Consider the following 19,100-nt stretch of genomic DNA (forward strand, 5'->3'; position numbering starts at 1 on the left):
TCGTGATAGCTGCGCCATATTAAAATAAACTGTCACTGTCATAGGGACCATCATTCGGAAGTTTAGCATATTAATTTATTTAGAAATGTAATATTCAAGTAATGAAAATACAGTAAAAACTCATTTCTTTAATAGTTTTTTAAATTAAGACTCACCATAAGAGAATTTAAGGAAGTGCCATAGGGATCATACTTTGTATAGGCCTAGTTATCTCCTTTGTGTTGAAAGGTAAGATGGTAGTAGCAGTAACTTTAGAAGGGTTAAAAAAAAAAACAATTTTTCACATAATTTATTCATTGCGGAACAGTATCAATTTATTAAAATAATTCCTGTAAGACACCTTTTCTGTGGCTTTTTTCCCGTAATACCGGTACCTAATGTCGATATAGGCCTTAATAATGCTTTTTATTAATAGCACCCTGTGGTTCGTGTCGTGTTCCACGCTTCCGGTGGATAAAACGTTTTGGTTATCGAAACCATAAAATTCAACAAAGAATTTGAAGACGTACAGATAATATTCTTCTGGCTTCTTTTTAGTATCAAGATGTTTTTTTATCACGTTCTCTGCTTTTTTAATTATATTTATTACATCTGTTGATGCATATTTCAAGCCTCCCCTTGATTTTAAATAAATGAGGCTCTTTTTATTTTCTTCGCCACTTAATAACTGCAAACAAATGTCGCACTTTAAATTGTTTGACAGTTTCCTGCATACGAAACCGGCTATATATTCCACCACACTTTCTTCATATTTGTTCATATCACTCGCCAATGACTCGAAATATGTTTCGTATAGTTCGCTGTGGTCCTCCTCTATCTCGACGAACCTGTTTTTTTCCGTCAAGTTATTAATATTTTCGATAGGACTGGCGCTTGAGCAAGTTAGAATATTTATTTGCTCGAGGGCGATGCAGTTACCTATCCCGCCATCCCGAATTTCTGCTCTCACTAGCAATTTTTTGTACGCCGCACGAAACTGCACAGCATTTGGGTTGTTGTTGAACCCTCCCCTCGCTCGTATCGAGGAAAAAAACAGCTCTAGATGGTCCTGGCTGATTTTATACATGGGTATGTACTTTAATAGAGCTTTTTCTTCCACCACGTCTTCGTACAGATTCAATGCGCTTGTCATATCGATTATGAGGCCAATGAAGCCGGTTTTCCTTCGGGACTGTATTAAGAGCTCTCCCGAAGGAAGCTTTAATCTTCGTAAGTATTCAATGGCGCCTTCAAAAAATGCCCGAATAAAGCCTATATTGGCCGGACACATTGCCTTTTTTAAGCCAGGAGGCCGCATAGAGTGGCTGTTTAGTATATCAAATACGTTGTTAATTGTATTAATAAAGTTCACAGTGCCTTCACAATCTTTAAAGTCCTCCAATTGTAATTCATTTTTACAAAACAATAAGGCGTCAGCGACGGAATTGCTTAGCAACTGTGTTGCCAATCGCACCTTCATCTTCTGTTTTTCATAGAAGATATGAGCCTTTGATATTTTTGTTGCGAGATGCAATCCATGCTGCTCTTGCAAGCTCAACAAAAGTTGTAGATATCTGAACTCTACTTTTCTTCCCAGACCATCGATCAGTACCCTTAAGTCACCTAAGGTATTTCTGATGAGTTTGATTGCGTGACATGGGTCTATAAATGAGTGAACTCTGTTGTCGTTGTCGGTTTTAAATGATGTGCTTTCTTGAGTTTTATTAAGGGGACAACCCAATGCAGAAAACATGCTAAAATTGGAAGCCGGACCGTCGCAAGTAACGGATACTACTTGAGCGCCTGTGTTTTCCGTCATTTGAATGGCAGTTTCTACCAGAAGACATTTTTGCTCGCCGCTTAGGGATGTTATAAAAAAATAGCCGATTGGCAGTTTCCAAGCACCATTAATGCATGTTAACATTAACACCAGACACTGATTGGCTTCTTCGGCTGAATCACAATCGATATGGTGACCATAATCTACACGACCATGATATTTTTGGGCTTTGGGGTCCCATGTTAAGCCTTTTCTGATGGCAATCTCATCTAAGACAAGAGCGCACAAAATTTGTTGTGGCTTACTTTGCTCTACCTTCTTCTTCAAAGTATCAAATGCTTCTTTAGTAAAGCCAGCTTCTGCATTTACGTTTTGGTACCACTTTGATAGGGTGCGGGGGTGTGGCAAACACGTGTTGTATACTCTTCTGATGTAATCATAAGCTTTGGGTGACAAAAAGTGTAATGTCAAGGCAAATTTCCGTATTTCTTCAGAATATTTTTTTTCTAACGGCAACCCTTTAGATTTTGCAATCTGTCGCTTTAAAAAAATCCTGAGAGCCACCGCATTCCTCCAGAAGTATAGATTGTTCATTATTTATAATCAATTTTTGTTTTAAATCTTTGAGAATGTCTTCCAAATTCCCGATCTTTTTTCCTTGCCTCCGCACCTTCTCTTGCAATCTTTTAATCTTCTTCTTTTGCTCTTGACAGATTTTTTCCAGTTTTTGGAACTTATTGAACTGCTGGCTGACCTAGAAACAATATATTTATGATATTAGTAATATATTTATAATATTTAATATTTTGATTTTAACCTGTACCGTTATAGTTAAACGCTACGGTAAAAAATGTTTTCTAGGGGTTCGTTTTAAAAAGCTAGAGTTATAATAATTTTAAAAGTCAAATGCGTCAAAACTGACTAAATCGCCTCTTGCTATTGGTCGCACATCTAGGGCTCTTAAAAAAATTAATAAACACATATCTTACCTGGTTTGCAGCAGGAACCAAAATTTTCTTTGTTTTAGCAGGTTGCTCTGTCAAGGGGATAATTTTTTTTGTAAAATGCTAACTTGACTTGCGGCTGATGACGACGATGGCTGAAGTAAAAATAATGAATAACGTGAGTATAGCAGAGCGAGAGAAAACGCATGAGACAAAAAAACTCAAGAATATAACCCCTCTAGATCTACATTCCGGCTTTCTTAGAACTTTTAAATATACAACTATTTTTGCTTTAAAATAAATAAAATAAAAATTTTATATTTTCAGATTCCTCAGATCCATAGATACAGTACAGTTAGCCCCAAACAGATAGTTAATACTCCCGAAAAAAGAAACCAAGAAAAAATTTATACATTTAAATTTCGAACATATTTGAGGTTCTTTATTAAATACTAAATATTACCTGGCCTGCGGCAGGAATCAGAATTTCCCTCGCAGGTTGCTCTTTCAGGAGAACCTCTTCTTCTTGAAAAATGCTATCTTGGCCAGCGGCTGATGATGATGGCTAAAAGAAAATTAATAATAACATGAGTATAGCTGAGCGAGAAATAAGTTATGGGACAACAAAGGACCCAGCAGCAAACAGGGAAAAGGTGGTTTCAGTCAAATCTCACGAAATTTTAACTTTTTCCTATGTTTGCTGTGGGACCTTTTCTCAGAACCTGTTAGGACTTTTATTTTACATTAAAAATGTATAATTAATTTTTATTATATTTTATACAATATGTTCATTGTATAATGTATATCATTACCAATTACAATTATTTTCAATTGATAAAAATATATATTAAAAAATAGTTTTCATTGGAAAAAATCATCATAAAAGTTTGCTACGGATTGGATCAATCACTGTCTATACACCGTGATTTTATAGAATCCCGTTAACTTTAGGGTATGGGTAAGTACGTTTAAGAAAACTTAATAGCATAGTTAATTTAAAAAAAAAAATTTTTTTTTACTATTTTATTGTTTTTACTTTTATAAAAAATAATTAAATGTTGCTTATAGCGTTGTTGTAATACGGGCATTACATTTAATTCAACCTAACATTTGAAAACTGTGACATCAATGTCATTTCTAACATCAATCGTCCGAGATAGTACTTACATTTAGAGGCAAACTCGTACTAAATACTAATCAATATGTAAACAGGCCCTAAGACAAGTGCATACGTTCGTAAGGGCTTTATAAGATAAAAATAGATTATTGATTACCTCCGAAATGGAGTTAATTAGAATACCATTGTCTTAGAGTAAGTTACTTACTTTAAGCTCAGGAATGCACCCTTGAAATTAACAGAAATAAAAATAAAAACACGGTCTATAGAACAAATCCTTACCATATCATAAGCCGGAAACGAATATTTCTTTGGCTCCATCTTTCCTTGAATATTACCAGTTTCACACAAAACAGGCACATTTTTTGAAGTTGGCAGCTGAAATAAATAAAAAATATATAAAGTAGAGAAACCTACAATATTAGTTTTCACTATGTATGTACATGTACAAAGACTATGAAAAGAAAAGAATAATGTATGTGTTATATGCGGTTCCGACGCCATAACGAAAACACGTACGACAACGACCTCCGAGAACATTAAATAAATATCAGTGCATAATCGAGTGGACTAAGTGTGTATCATAGTTTTTCACAAGGGCAGAACCAAGAAAAACGTTTTTAAAAAAGTGGAAACAGTGCGGAACTAATCGGTTTCATGTGAAATAGTGCAAAGACTGTGTGCATCATAACCTAAAAATTGCATTCCCGGATGTCAACAGAACTACCAACCTGACGTTATTGATATTGACAGCTAGAGTGTTGCCAGTACCAGAGATAAAATTATCCCTAAATCTGTGAAAAATGGATGAAGCTAGCATTGACCTATTGCTGTCAAAACTTGACAGCAAATTAGACGAAAAACTACACAATCAAACTTTACTCATAACAAAAACGGTCACGCAAAACGTCATGGAAGCGCTAGACGAAAAAGTAAAGTTGATCACAGAGGAAAACAAGGACCTTAAAAACAAAGTAACAGAATTACAACAGAAACTCTGTAACATCGACAAGGAGAAACGGAAAAATAACTTAATATTTTTCGGAATAAGTGAATTGGGAAAAAGTGAACCTGAACTCGTAGATTATATCAAGGAAACCATAATAGAAATGGAAATTTATATAGAAAGTCACGAAATTAATAACATCTATAGAATTGGAAAATGGACTGGTACCAACAACCGCCCCGTCGTAGTTTCCTTCTCAACTGTATGGAAAAAACACCTGATCCTAAAAAATAAATCGAAACTTCCGGAAGGAGTTTACATTAAGGAAGATTACTCCAAAGAGGTGCTAGAAAAAAGGAAGCAATTACAGCCACAAGTAGAAGAGGAAAAAAAGAAGGGGAATATCGCATTCCTGGTGCAAGATAAATTAGTTGTGAAAAAACCTAAAGAAACCACTAGAGAAAAAAGAAAACGGGAAGAGTCAAAATCACCTAACTCATCAGCGCAAAAGAAAATCACTACACCCAATAATGAACCAATCGAAGAGCCATTAAAGCCTCAAACAACTGAAAAAGCAACACTCAAGCCAAGCATTTTAAATTTTGTCGAAAAACGCAACAAGCCACCATTACCAGCACTGGAATCTTCAAAAAACTAAACAACACCCCAATCAACACAGCAAAAAACAGGAACCATAACAATAAACCTATAACAAAATCAAAAGCAACAAGTCTTAAACTCCCCAACCCGGCTGGTCACCGTGGGTTAGAGACCAACACCCTCCATATCCAACAATTGGAAACACTCCACTGGAAAAAAGCAACAAATATTCAGCAATTGCAACCCATACAAAAAACCTAACAACAAAAAAGGAAGACTACCTGCACATCTGCACACTTAACACCCGAACCTTAAGGACTGAAGAAAGTTTACAGGAACTAGAATATGCCCTCATCAACATAAGGTGGGATATACTAGGCATAAGTGAGATGAGAAGAGACGGCGAAGGAATCGATGAACGCAGCAACTACATAATGTATCACAAAGGCACTGCTGGCTACTATGGAGTGGGATTCCTAGTAAAGTCGAAGCATAAAAACAAGATCTTGGAATTCATAGGAGTATCAAACCGTCTCGCAATACTCCGTATGAAAATACCTGGTAACAGAAAAGAACTGACAATAATCCAAGTGTATGCTCCTACGCAGCAAGCTAGCAAGGATGAAATTGAAACTTTCTACAACAACCTAACAGATGAAGTAAAAAAATACTCTCATAATAACCTGGTCGTCATGGGAGATTTCAACGCACAGGTAGGCCCTAGACAAGAAGGAGAAGAGTCAATCATGGGAAACTTTGGACATGGCAAAAGAAGTATCAATGGTCACAAATTGATTGGCTTCCTACACGAAAACAACTTAATATTAATGAACTCCATGTTCAAGAAAAAAGAAAAAAACAAGTGGACATGGATTTCCCCAGACGGACGAACTAAAAATGAAATTGACTTTATTTTATCAAACAATGCCAAACAGTTTAGCGACACAAGTGTAATTCAAAATCTCAACTTCAACACTAATCACCGTATGGTACGCAGCAGTATGAACTACTACCCACCTAAAAACTCAAGAAAAAGCTTTAACAACAAAGCAACCAAAAACCTGTCTGAACTGGGACCTATCAACTTTAAACTGCTAACTGAAATTGTAAAATCCACCAGACCACTAGCAGAAAAGTATAGAGAAGTAGAAAAAAATCTCACACAAGTATCAAATATGGATAGAAATAAAACCAAAACACACAAATTAAGTGAGACTACAATTAAACTCATGGAGGAAAGAAAGGCGATCATCTCAGAAAAGAATAGCAAAAACAGAATGAGGATAACTAATCTCAGCAAAAGAATAAGAGAAAATATAAGAAATGACAGGAAGCAAAGAAGACTAAGAACTATAGAGGAGCACATAATAAAAACAGGTGGTACTAAGAAAGCGTTAAAAGAGTTAAGAGAAAAAGGAAAAGAATGGATTCCCAAACTGAAAAAGGCACAGACAAATCTCACTAACCGTACAGGAATCCAGAAAGTAGCAACTGAGTACTATCAAGCCCTGTACTGTAATGAAAGTTCAAACTCCGAGCAAGAAAACATTCAATTGCTGGATGGATTGTTTTCAACACATGAAAGTGATGCGGTACCACCTATACTGGTAGATGAGGTCAAAAAGGCAATGAACTCCCAGAAGCTAGATAAATCCCCTGGACCGGATAAAATACCCAACACACTTATGAGAGGAACAGTTGAAGAACTTAGCCAAATCCTAACAGTGGTATTTAACGAAATTTTAAGAACGGGGACAATCCCAAATCAATGGGGGGAATCAGACATCATCTTGATCCACAAAAAAGGTGCGAAAGACAATATAGGCAACTACCGCCCAATAAGCCTTATGTCAAACATATACAAAGTTTTTGCTAAGGTGATACTAGATAGAATATCAAAAACATTAGACGAATGCCAACCAATCGAACAGGCTGGATTTAGGAAAGACTTTAGTACAATTGATCATATCCATACGGTAAAACAAGTTATGCAAAAATATAAAGAGTTCAGAAAGCCTTTGTTCATAGCATTTATCGACTACTCAAAAGCGTTCGATAGCCTTAACCACACCTGTATATGGACAAGCCTGAAACAACAAGGAGTACACGAAGTATACGTAGAAATCATCAGACGGATATATACCATTAGCAAAAGCAGAATTAGACTGGAATCGACTGGTAAAACATTCCCTATACAAAGAGGAGTCCGGCAAGGTGACCCACTATCACCAAAATTATTCTCTGCTGTCTTAGAACAAATATTCAGGAAACTCGAATGGGAACACTTTGGCCTCAACATAAATGGCATACGCCTAAATCACCTAAGGTTTGCCGACGACATAGTCTTGTTTGAGGAAAACCCAAAAGAACTAGAATGCATGCTAACAGATCTAGCAAAACAGAGCAAGGCCGTGGGACTGGAGCTTAACTCAGACAAGACTAAATTGATGACAAATTCTAGGATTCAAGAAATCACAGTCAATGGATACATTTTAGATTACGTTGAGGAATACGTGTATCTAGGTCAAATAATATCTTTCAAGGACCAAATGGACAAAGAAATCGAAAAAAGAATATCATCCGGCTGGAGCAAATACTGGTCACTTAAAGAAATCATGAAAAGCAACCTAGGTATACGAATAAAAAGCAAAACTTTCAACACATGTGTCCTTCCGTGTCTAACTTATGGCTGCGAAACTTGGTCTCTTACTAAAAAACAAAGAGATAAACTTGCAAAGTGCCAGAAAGCTATGGAGAGGAGCATGCTTGGGGTAAAACTACAGGATAGAAACCGCAGCTCTGACATAAGAGCTAGAACAAAAGTAGCAGATATCCTCACTCACATAGATATGCAAAAATGGAGGTGGGCAGGTCACACTATAAGATGTAAGACAGAAAAGTGGAGCCAAAGAGTTCTCATGTGGCACCCTACAGACGGGTCAAGATCGCAAGGCCCTCAAGTAACAAGATGGGAAGACGAAATTATTCGTACAGTGGGACCACTCTGGACAAGGGTGGCAAGAGAGAGAAGATACTGGAAGGAGTTGGAGGAGGCCTTTGCCGACAGGCACACTGAACTAAGAGACTTCATATGATAATTCAAGACTATCAAAAGAACAATCATGTTCAGAACAAAGGGCTATATAATAAAAATGTGTTATATGTAATTTACCATTTCATGAGCTGGAGTCAATTTATTTTCTTGGTGACTCATTGCAGTATCTTGTTCTTCTGGAACATTACCCGTGCCACATAATACCAGAACCGGTTTTGAAATTGGCGGCTGAAAATTAAATTTATATTAAATTAAGTTGATCTGAATAGAAGTTATCAAATTTTGTATTATAAATTCATAGGATATTTAATGTTGATTTAAAAAATACCACAGCAAATAGTACCATTTTTGGTGACGGATCCAAATTTTCTTTTTGTGTGTATATCATATGTTTAGATGTTGATGGCTGTAAAAAGAAGAGACATTTAATCAAAGACAATAAATGAACTTTAATAACATCCCAGATAAAAAAATAAGACACAAAGTGGTCATAAAGAGAAATTACCATTAAAATGGTATGAAATAAGGATTTAGTCATTAGTTTTAGATGCTAAGTATATAATAGATTTACCATATTAAACAACGTCGGTACGGCATTTTCACGCAATCTCACCACGTCTAGAGTTCTGTTGAAATGGGATTCCTCAAAATGTAGGGAACAGATATACAGTTCTTTATGTCGCGGATTTATGTTCTCCAGGCCAATAGCGTTAAGCCATTTTCGACGCAAAACTTCATTTTTTGGAACACTGTAAAGTTGTAATAGACACATTAGTATTAAAATAGCTTTTTCTAGGCGACGCCGGCAATCGACATTAGCACTTCCCTATGCTAGACTGTCAAATATACTATATGATTTAAATCATGAAAATACAAGGCAAATATAGAATATATGTATATATTCATATTAGAGACATCAAACATGTCTTAAGAACCATAAGAACTAGGCAAAAACTAGAACTTAAGTGTACTTTTTTGATGAAAAACGGTTACTAACCTGTGAAGGGTCAAATTCGGTCGATTTTTCGATTTTCGTGCACCACACTGTTTTATTGAACACATAGGCATATTGCGATAGCATCACTTGATGTCCACACCACAAAACCGAACGCTAAAACTGATTTTAACAACGAAAACTACTATTTAAACTACAAAGTTGTTGTCCACTTGACAGCCGATCTACTACAAACAGCGGGTTTGACGTCTGGCGGTTAAGATGGCGGCTGGCAGCCGGAAATAAACACGTGGTAATAAAGTCAAACAGTACCGGAATTAAGAGCAACTAAATGTCATGTTATCTCTTTCATCATACGTGATGGGCTATTGGAAAGAAAGAGACAAAATATGTTTTTATGTTTCTATGTCGATTTCATATACATTTGTATAACACAAAGTATCTATAGTAGAATAGGGCCTCTCCTCTTTATTTTTTCCTCATTGGTTCGAGCACAGCTATAAAAAGAGTCGGCGAAATTGGGTCACCTTGCTTCACTCCTCTTCTGATATTTATTGCCGGGCCAGCCCTGCCCTGTCTAGTTTCACTCGACTTGTGAATGAATGAATGAATTTTATTTTATGTGCTTCTCATATATACATTTTGTAAGATTTTTATGTAGATAGAGTGGATGTTGTTTAGCTGCAAGGCTTTCCAGATGTTATTGTGTGTAATTGTATCAAAGGCTTTTTTGTAATCAATGAAAGCCTCTATATCTTGCCTTTTAAATTCTCAATATTTCTCGATCAGTTGCTCTACCACCTGTTTATGATCGTTAGTCGAAAAGCCTTTCCGAAAGCCCGCTGGCTCTATCGGCTGGTTTCTGTCTATCTGTGCATTGATTCTGTAGCATATGCTCGATGAAAAAAGTTTATACATAGACGGAAGTAGGCTAATCGGTCTGTAGTTACTAATGTCGTCAGGATTGCCTTTTTTGTACAGCAGGGTTATGCTCGATTCAGTCCATTGTCTTGGTACGGTGCCCGAGGTCTTAACAAGGTTAAATAGGTTAAATAACCTATTTAAACTTCGATCTTAGCGAAGTGTTATAATTTTCCAATGTACTGGTTTCAAGGGTTTAATTGCCAAAATGGTTAAATGTAGAAAGTGGTTGGTTCTTGATAGTATGGAAAAAGATGAGAAAGTGATTTTGCAATATTTGATCGGTAGGTACAAAAGGTGGTTTAAATTTAGGTGCTTCTGATTGCCCGCGATACAGAATATATGGAGTTCCCTATTGGTGCTAATAAACTTAAATAGTCATTCTTTCTTTAGTCTAAAATGAGTTAGGTTTACCTAATTGTGACATATTGTGTTACTTTTTCGTAAAAGGTATTAATCATCTAAATTCTACGAGAAAAATGTCTTAAAAGAAAAAATAAATGAGGAAAAATGTATGTCAACAATGATATTGTATTAATAATACAAAATCATTGTTGTGACTGAAATCAATTGTTCTTTTTTGTCAATGGTTTTTTATTTATTTCCTGTGGTTGTGTGTGGTTTTCCTTTTTGGGGTTTATTTGGATTGTTTGGTCCTTCCTAGTTTTGTTAGGTAGTCATTTGTGGTCTTCCTTGATGTAAAAATATGTTAATATTTATTTATGATGTAGGTCCAGCTGCAATCTGGGTGTAGATAGTCTGTGAAAAATGTCATTTAAATATGGGGCATAGAAAAATATATACCTTGTGTCATCAACTCTTCCAACATCAGAAAATTTGCGAAGTGACCTGAATCCACCCTCCTTTTCCTAAGTGGCAGTTTACCTTAGAAACCTTTCAACCGTTCAGACGCATCCACGATGGCCACTGCAGGACCCTGAAGAGACAGGTTAATCTCGTTCAAATGAGTAAATATATCTGCCAAGTATGCTAGTCCTTGTAAAAAATCTTCGCTCTCAAGATATTTATACAATCACTTCTACTCGCAACTCAAACAATCGTTTCAAGACTTGTCCGCTTGATAGCCAACGCACTACTGTGTAGTAAAACAGTACTTCATGTTCTGACCCCGTTTCTTGACAAAGCCTTTTAAACAGGCGGTGGTTCAAGGCTCTTGAACATAGTTTTTAATACGAGTAGGCCCGGGCCTACTCGTATTGCTGCTGTCGCTTGAACTTCTAGATGTTGTTGCGAGTAACAGTTTACAGCGGCTCTATGTATTTCCGGGTTCGCTTCTGAGTTGCGGATTACTGAGGCGTCTTTTTTTGGTCGGTTTTCCTAAAACATTACACACGTACAAAGTATTAGTGTAGTTCTGAAGATAGACCCTGACTTCGGAGGTTACTTAGTAAATTTATTTTAATTTTTTTCGCTTGCCACCGCTGTAATATCATCTTGCCAAAACAACGGCAGGTTTCAGATACGATAATTTTAAAACAGAAGAAAATTGCCCGATATCGTTTGCTGACCATTCCGATATGGGTAACTGATTAAAATCAACCGGTTGCGACGTGTTAATGTTTCCTTCCTATTTTAAGGTGAAAAAACTTGAATATATTCGATTGCTTACAGAATTTTTTGTTCTACCTGTTATGCCATCCTTCAAGGTGTTTGTTGTGCGATACTTTTCCTTAGAGCAGTTAAATAATTTAAATTTAAATTGGAATCTATAATAGCACTTCACAGTAGTTTATGTAATTAAGAAAGCCCCGATAGGCGTTTTAAGCAGAAATAAGTTAACAGTAGGTATATGCAAACGTGGCTTAAGAGGTTAGAAATTTACGAGTTCACACACGATTGTCACACTTTGAAGAACTATTCTGAAAGTAAAACACAAATGAAGGCAATTAATACACAATAAGCACTCTTTTAAGGAGGTTAGAAGGGAATTCAATGGTCTTTAAGTTTAGAGTAAGAAGTCATGTAAGGTTAAGTAAAGGTCAATGCACTATAAATCAATCAAAATTAACAATTATTATCTAAAATATCTGCTTAGACAAAATAATTTTAATAATTATTGGTAAATATTTCAAAAATAACTAACAAATAAAAACTCCCTTACTTTAGGAAAACAAAATTGTAAGTTTACAACTTATGTCAAACAATTCTAAAATTTTCATAATTAACGTTTTCTTTGTACTTAATCTGTACTTAATCATTTCAATACCAGTCTAGCGTGACACATTAAGAGTGAAATACCCTGAAGCAATTTCTATTCTTCGTGAAGCAGAGATAGACATTACAGAATGTGCACTTAACAGTAGTCTTCCATTTGTGGCAATTCCTGCATTTGTTTTGAACATCTGTGATTTCTGGCATATGACGAGCTCCGCGTTTACTGAAGGAGTGGGCACCATCGGTGCTCTACCGTGTCGTTGCAACGGTGTCACTCCTGCCTCTTCATCTCCAGATGACACAGATGACCCGCCAGAAGTTCCAGCATTTGCATCAAGTAGATATTTTCCCAATTCAAGTTTGAACATGCGGAGTTGTAAATTTTTTTCACTGGGACTCCATCTGCCAATTTATTTTTTTTGAACTGCAACCAGGAGTTTGAACAGGCCAAGTCTAGCATGTGCGAAAACAGGCGTTGGGTCCATTTTAGTGTCCTGTATCGATTTGCACAGACAGATAGCATTCTATCGGCCAAGTCAACGCCACCCATATTATTGTTGTAGGCTTGAACTACCATGGGTCTAGAAACTTGAACATATTGTTTGTTCGCCTTGCTCCATCTTCTGCATGAATCTTCTGGTTCTTTTGCATGAGCCGTTGACAGAAGAGTTACGCTTTTATTGTCTAACCATTTTGTTAGAGCAAAATTTTCAGAGTCGTTCACTAGCACTTGGCATGAACCTCTACCTTCCACCTTGAGCTCACGATCTTCTTTTACATACTGCCTGGCAGAGACAGGGATTCGGTTCTTCATTACAGTTCCTGTACATAGCAGGTTTCGTTGCATTAGTTCTTTTGCTAGACGCTGAGTAGTGAAGTATCTATCAAAATACAATTTGTGTCCTGGAGCTAGCTCTTCTGTTAAATTTAATACGGCCTTCTCTCCTAAGCCAAAATTTGTATTTTCATAGTTAGGATAAGTAGCATTCCCTTGGTAGATATTAAAATCGCAAACGATGCCATTAGGATTTGCCAAAACAAAAATTTTTAGTCCGGTAGGATTGGGCTTATTTGGGATATACTGTTTCAATCCACACTGGCCAGTAAACGGTACAATCATTTCGTCAATGGAAAGACATTCGTCTTTTGTTTGCATTCCACAGCCTTTTAATATTTTATCCAGCAGCGGCCGTACTTTCCACAACCTGTCCATATCACGAACATCACGACTAATTTCGTCATCATAAACAAATTTAATCGCATTTCTTAGAAGGAAAAATCGGTTTCTGGACATATTATCTGCGATAATAGCAATGCGAAACTCCTTCTCCCAGTACATCCTCAACATCGGGTAGTTGATAGTAGACATAATCATGTTAATGCCTAAATAGACATATAATTCGGAATTGGATAAATCCAGTGATTTTCCGGTCTTCAGTATATGAGTTTGATTCGATTTTGCAACAACTAGTTGAATCAGGTCGTCATCTATGTACTGCTTAAAGTAATCATAGTAGTCCAAAAATTGAGAAGAGTCGTTCTCAAAATACGCTGGCTGAGTAAACGGAATTTCAGGTGGATTAAAATCAGTTTCTAGCCACTCACGTGCGGTCTCCTCAATTTCAAATTCTTGACGTTCTTTTTGATCAATCGTTACTATACTGCGAGATCGGGATCTTCCTCTTCTTGACGCACCTCGACGACGCCCTCTAGAAGCTGCACGTCGCGATCCTGCACGTCGCGATCTGGGTCTGCCTCGGGTAGGTCTACAAACTAGTTCCGACAGAGGTACATCATCATCAGAACTAGAGAAATTGTCTCTGGATCCATTTGGCACAAATCTTGTGTCTGTGTCGCACAAATCTGTACCATCGTCGTCCTCCAATTCAATTTCAGAATCGCTGAGTGCGAATTCTATTTCTTTATCATTCAAACCTATAAAAACAAAAACGAAATTCGTCACCATAAGCGTTGATCACCAATTTCAATATAAAAAAAATATTTTGGTTAAGTCCCGCGGTACTACACATAGGACTTAAGATTTTCACAGCACGTGTCTGGTAAAATATATGCATAAATTATCAAATTATTGTTTTATTCCATGGTATATCTAATAAATATTAAGAAAATATATAATTCAACATAAAATCATTCGAGATTACTTTAATTATTTAGGATTTACTAACCTCTTCCTCGCGCACCTCCCATGTTGCCGACTGGAAACTGTCAGTTTGACACTTTGTTTTTTTTTTCGACCTTCGTACTATGTTCATAGACAAGGCAAACTATTCGTTTAGAAATTGAGAAACGTCATTTTAGATTAGCGCGAAATTTTAAATCAAAATGCCGGCATTTGTTTCAAGACCTACTCGTAGGACCGTGGTACGCTATGACTACACGACCGATTATTGAGCTGGGTCTGTATGACGAACTCTCCAAGTACTACAGGTAAGCCATTGGGCCTTAGGAGGCTATTAACGAATACTAATTTTTTTTATTTTTTTTTTTACACTAAGTTTAGGGGTGGCTACCACCCGTCAAAGTTTTTGGAAAAACCAGTTCAAAGAAACAATTATATATTACGATTTTTTTATTAAAATCTACAATATTTTTAACAATTTAGCATAAGTTCAAGTGATTAAATGTTTCAGTAGCAGTTTAGGGTTTTTTATGACACCAAAGTTGATTTTTTCGCATTAGGGTATTTCTTTCTGAAGGCATTCACAACCAAAAAAAGGTACTGCTTTTGCTCTTCATTAGCTCTTCACTTCACAGTAATTAACTTGTTGAATTCTTCCATTAATGCCACGCCTCTTTATGCTGTATCATTAACGACTCTCATTGAATTGATTAAATCTTTAGCAGCTTTATATTCCGGGTCATCTGACCAACATTCTACGTCTTTTTGCAAGAAGCCAGTTGGGAGATTCATGATTTCAAAAAACCGCATGGTGTTGCTTGTCACAAAGTTGTCTAACTCTTTTTCACTGATTAGGTTTATGTCGCTTGACGATAACGTTACTCTCTTAGGTGTGTATTCTAATCCTTCATTTTGTATAGCAGATGCCATTTTCTGCTTGGTTTCAAGATGCAAGTGGTCATCAAAAAACCCTAATGCCACCAGTTCTTCTGAGAGATACCAAAGATGTCCCAGAATCTTTTTCAAGGCCACTTTAGCCACGTTTTTGTTAACTCGCTCGTATTCTTTAATGTCTTTTAACAATTGCAAGTCATTTTTAGGTGCTGAACACGCAGACGGAGAGCAGAACCAGTACTTTACGTAGATTGTGACTACAAAAGCACACACTTGCTGCACATTGGCTTCTTCTTTTTTTGTTAATCTGATTTGACCTGCAAACAACATTATTTTCAAGCAGTAGATGGCTTTCGCCATCCATCGAGCCCGATGAAGACCAGCAGGGGCTTTAAATGATATTCCCTTTGAAGGCACGCCTCCTAAGTAGATTATAGTCAGATCTAACAATTCTTTATAGTTATCGCGTGGCTGGTATTTGTTCAGTTGGTCTTGACCGAAATCTAGTACACCAGAGGCATCTTGTGTATTGGATAATACACGATTAAACTTGGTTTGGTCAATCTTAGGCCAAGCTGATTTGAACCTTTTGAAAAGACTTATTTCTGGTCCACTTGATGGGCCAAGAGCTTGACTTACTACTGCCTCTAACATAATCTCCATAATGTGGTGGCGGCAAGCCAGCCAAAGCATATCTTTTTGCATTTTTTGTTCCAACAGAATGCAAGCACCATTCCTTAACCCTGTATTTACCGCAGTGGTGTCAAAGCAAAGACATTTTATTTTATCTTCTAAGTTCCACGACATTACAGTTTCGTAAACAGCTGAAGCACACGCCTCCCCAGTTCCTCGATCAAGCTTGGGCACAGCTAAAAGCTGATCAACTCCTTGACCTGAAACCAAGATTGGTAAACGGTCTACATTCTCGTGTCCTGTAATATCTTCTATTAATTTCCCATCCCAGTGTACAGTCAAAGGAACGTCAGGCTTAAATTCTTTTCTCAAGTTTGATGCTACAGCTTTACGATGTTTCATTCGCAGCCGTTGGATCGATGAATAGTTCACACTGTACTCCAGAGGATCTTTTCCCACACTTTTCAAAGTTTTTGTTAACACAATAGCGGCTTTTCTGTGACTCAACTTAGCGGCATCTAGACTCACAGCCAAATCGGTAGAAACTAATTTTTTTCTGCCTCTGGGGGTTGTATCGAGTAAAGGGGCGATTGTTCGGGGCTTTCCCGTACTTGTTACATCGCGTTACGTTCTGAAAGTAAAATAATTACAAAATTGTGACATGTTGTACAAATGCCTAACTTACGTTTATTTTCTAAACTTTACCAAGCGGTAGCGACCCTTAAAATTCATTTAAAAAAAAATAGCATCCGTTACAATTAACAAAATGGCGGGGTGAGACAAAGACTTTTCGAAAGTTGATTTTTAAGCAACACCCTAGCTTGTACTCTACACAACTGGTTGCGAAAAAAGTCAACGACTTATCTAACCACTAGTTGCGTTGATCGTGATGATATGAATACCCACACCATGATTGAAGGTTCGTGCAGAAGCGAAGTAAACGCCTTAAACAGTATCACTCGACAAAGCAGTAACAATTCATCATCAAGGGCCAAAGACTTAAGAATACGGTATACTAGTTACTTTGTGAACGAGGGGGCAGTACCGTGGCAAAATAATATGATTTATTAAAATGTGGTTAGCTTGATTCATTGTATAATTCTAAATAACCAATAATTATAAAAATGCATACATACCTGAACTTTTCTTTTCATCATTACATTTCTTATAAATGAATGAAATTCGGAGAACCACTTTATCTTCGGTTGCTACACATTACCACTAGCACCAGATGCAGTTGATTTTTTAATCTTGTCCAGTTCAAGGTAGTACGTCGATCGCATACTTTTTATTTTATTTTTGACATCTTCTACTGTACAGCCTTCTATTTGCATCTCTTCGCGAATTTTTTGGAGGGCAGATTGGCGCATATCTCGGTTTTTATAAAAATCCGACGTGATGTCCCAGAGACATGCATGTTCTCTGTACAAAGAGACAAAATGAAGAGTTTGGTCCTCACTCAATTTCATTATTAATCAAAATTTGGAACTTGTTCCCAAAAACAATAATCTCGTATTCACCGTTCAACGTTCAATATCCAATACTGGAATGCAACTGGAATGGCTGTTCACACTATTCCAGTGGTGCTGGATTGGGTGAGCTGGAATGAAAAGTTGACGGTCTCTCCAGTCACTGGACTGGAATGCTCACTGGAATGGGTACATTCCAGTGCATTCCAGTGTCGGTTCACATTATTCCAGTAGCATTCCAGCACTGGATTGGATTGCTGGACTGGAATGCTACTGGAATAATGTGAACCGACCATTAGCTTTTACTAAAGGATCTCTTAATTGGCTCGAAATTGTCTCCCGACGCATTTCGATTGCCTCGGCTCGGTGACCGCAAGCTAATTGTAATAAATCAGCCATTTTTGCCAAGTTACCTCTCTGAAATACCTCCTCAACTTTTTCACTCAAATTTTCAAAATTTACATTTGTAGTCTTAGCCCAAGATAGGAGACAACGAATAGCCTCTTGTAATGTTTCTTTTTGTGTTAAAATACAGAAAGTCAGGGCAGCATAAGACTTGTCAGCGTAAGACAGGTGACGCAAGGAGTTATAACTTTTAATCTCCTCGTTTGTCTAGATCAATGAATCCGGGAGTATGATTATACATTTTTTGTGTGTCAGCATATCTTACTTCTGACCAAGCCTTGCTGCCCAAGTGTTGCACCTCGTCAAGCATTTTAAGAAAATGATCCGGAGTTTTGGGTACAGATGGTTCCTTCAGTTTCGTTTCTATATCAAACGTAAAGGGGCCTGGCTCGGATATAGAATCGTTTGCAGCCGGTTCTGGTTCATAAGTGCCCAGGTGTTCGTATAAACCCCACCACTAACCCCAGAGCCTATAGACACATTATCCGTGTAGTCGGGTTGAACTGCACCCCAATTTGATTTTACTTGTTGGCGAAGCTCAGCTATTTCTTTAAATAATTTGTTCATTTTACGGTTAGAATGGTTGCGCTTACTTTTCTATTGGCGGTGGCAGCGAGATCGAGCGCGGCTCTTACGCGAACACGTGGTGCTCGACGAGCTGCTGCTTGAGGAGCTGCTGCTGCTCGTGCTGCTGCTGCGGCTTCGCTTGTGCATCTGGCGAGTCAATCCACTAGGGCCAGCCACAGCCTCCGACTGGGCGGCACCGCCTTCCTTACTATTCATTACTGTAATAAGGAACAATATTATTACATGCATAACCTATCGTATGAAAACTGATTATTCCTTTATTTAAATATTAGGTAGTGAACCAAACGGCAAAAACCGTTAAATTAAAAGTAATGTTCACTTAATTACTTTCATTAAGTATTTACAAATAACTTATGTTACTTACGTTCACACGATATATCAGGATCTTATACAATCCGTACACTAAGTTGGAAGAGATTCACTTATTTAATAACTTATTTTATTTATTCACTTGTAAGTAGGTACCTCCGCAGGAACTGAATCCGTGCGCAGTAGTTAC

The 19,100-nt window shown here is 37.1% G+C and overlaps 2 protein-coding genes across 2 annotated transcripts; both read right to left on the minus strand.

Moving 5' to 3' along the window:
* Positions 1-1,616: 1,616 nt before the first annotated feature.
* Positions 1,617-9,674, minus strand: LOC133525226 (uncharacterized). The gene is made up of 8 exons (XM_061861515.1): positions 9,419-9,674; positions 8,993-9,170; positions 8,765-8,827; positions 8,539-8,649; positions 4,103-4,198; positions 3,167-3,268; positions 2,820-2,858; positions 1,617-2,513 (listed from the first exon to the last, which is right to left on the minus strand). The coding sequence occupies exons 1-8, from the start codon at positions 9,487-9,489 to the stop codon at positions 2,280-2,282; spliced, it is 894 nt and encodes a 297-aa protein (XP_061717499.1). The 5' UTR covers positions 9,490-9,674; the 3' UTR covers positions 1,617-2,279.
* A 2,470-nt stretch (positions 9,675-12,144) lies between these two features.
* Positions 12,145-15,067, minus strand: LOC133525227 (piggyBac transposable element-derived protein 4-like). The gene is made up of 3 exons (XM_061861516.1): positions 14,659-15,067; positions 13,047-14,407; positions 12,145-12,177 (listed from the first exon to the last, which is right to left on the minus strand). The coding sequence occupies exons 1-3, from the start codon at positions 14,678-14,680 to the stop codon at positions 12,145-12,147; spliced, it is 1,416 nt and encodes a 471-aa protein (XP_061717500.1). The 5' UTR covers positions 14,681-15,067.
* Between the last annotated feature and the right edge of the window lie 4,033 nt (positions 15,068-19,100).

The sequence above is a fragment of the Cydia pomonella genome, chromosome 14 (assembly GCF_033807575.1).
Source record: "Cydia pomonella isolate Wapato2018A chromosome 14, ilCydPomo1, whole genome shotgun sequence".
NCBI classification, from domain to species: Eukaryota; Metazoa; Arthropoda; class Insecta; order Lepidoptera; family Tortricidae; genus Cydia; species Cydia pomonella.

Excerpts from the sequence above, each read along its gene's own strand:
- LOC133525226 (XM_061861515.1), bottom strand. The coding sequence starts at position 9,489 with ATGCCTATGTGTTCAATAAAACAGTGTGGTGCACGAAAATCGAAAAAT. Across the intron at positions 2,859-3,166 it reads TGATTCCTGCCGCAGGCCAG|CCATCGTCGTCATCAGCCGC; the intron begins GTAATATTTAGT and ends TTTTTACTTCAG. Across the intron at positions 2,514-2,819 it reads CAAGTCAAGTTAGCATTTTA|GTCAGCCAGCAGTTCAATAA; the intron begins CAAAAAAAATTA and ends TATTGTTTCTAG.
- LOC133525227 (XM_061861516.1), bottom strand. The coding sequence starts at position 14,680 with ATGGGAGGTGCGCGAGGAAGAG. Across the intron at positions 14,408-14,658 it reads GGGAGGTGCGCGAGGAAGAG|GTTTGAATGATAAAGAAATA; the intron begins GTTAGTAAATCC and ends TTGTTTTTATAG. Across the intron at positions 12,178-13,046 it reads TTCAAGTTTCTAGACCCATG|AATAGTTCTTCAAAGTGTGA; the intron begins GTAGTTCAAGCC and ends TTTTACTTTCAG.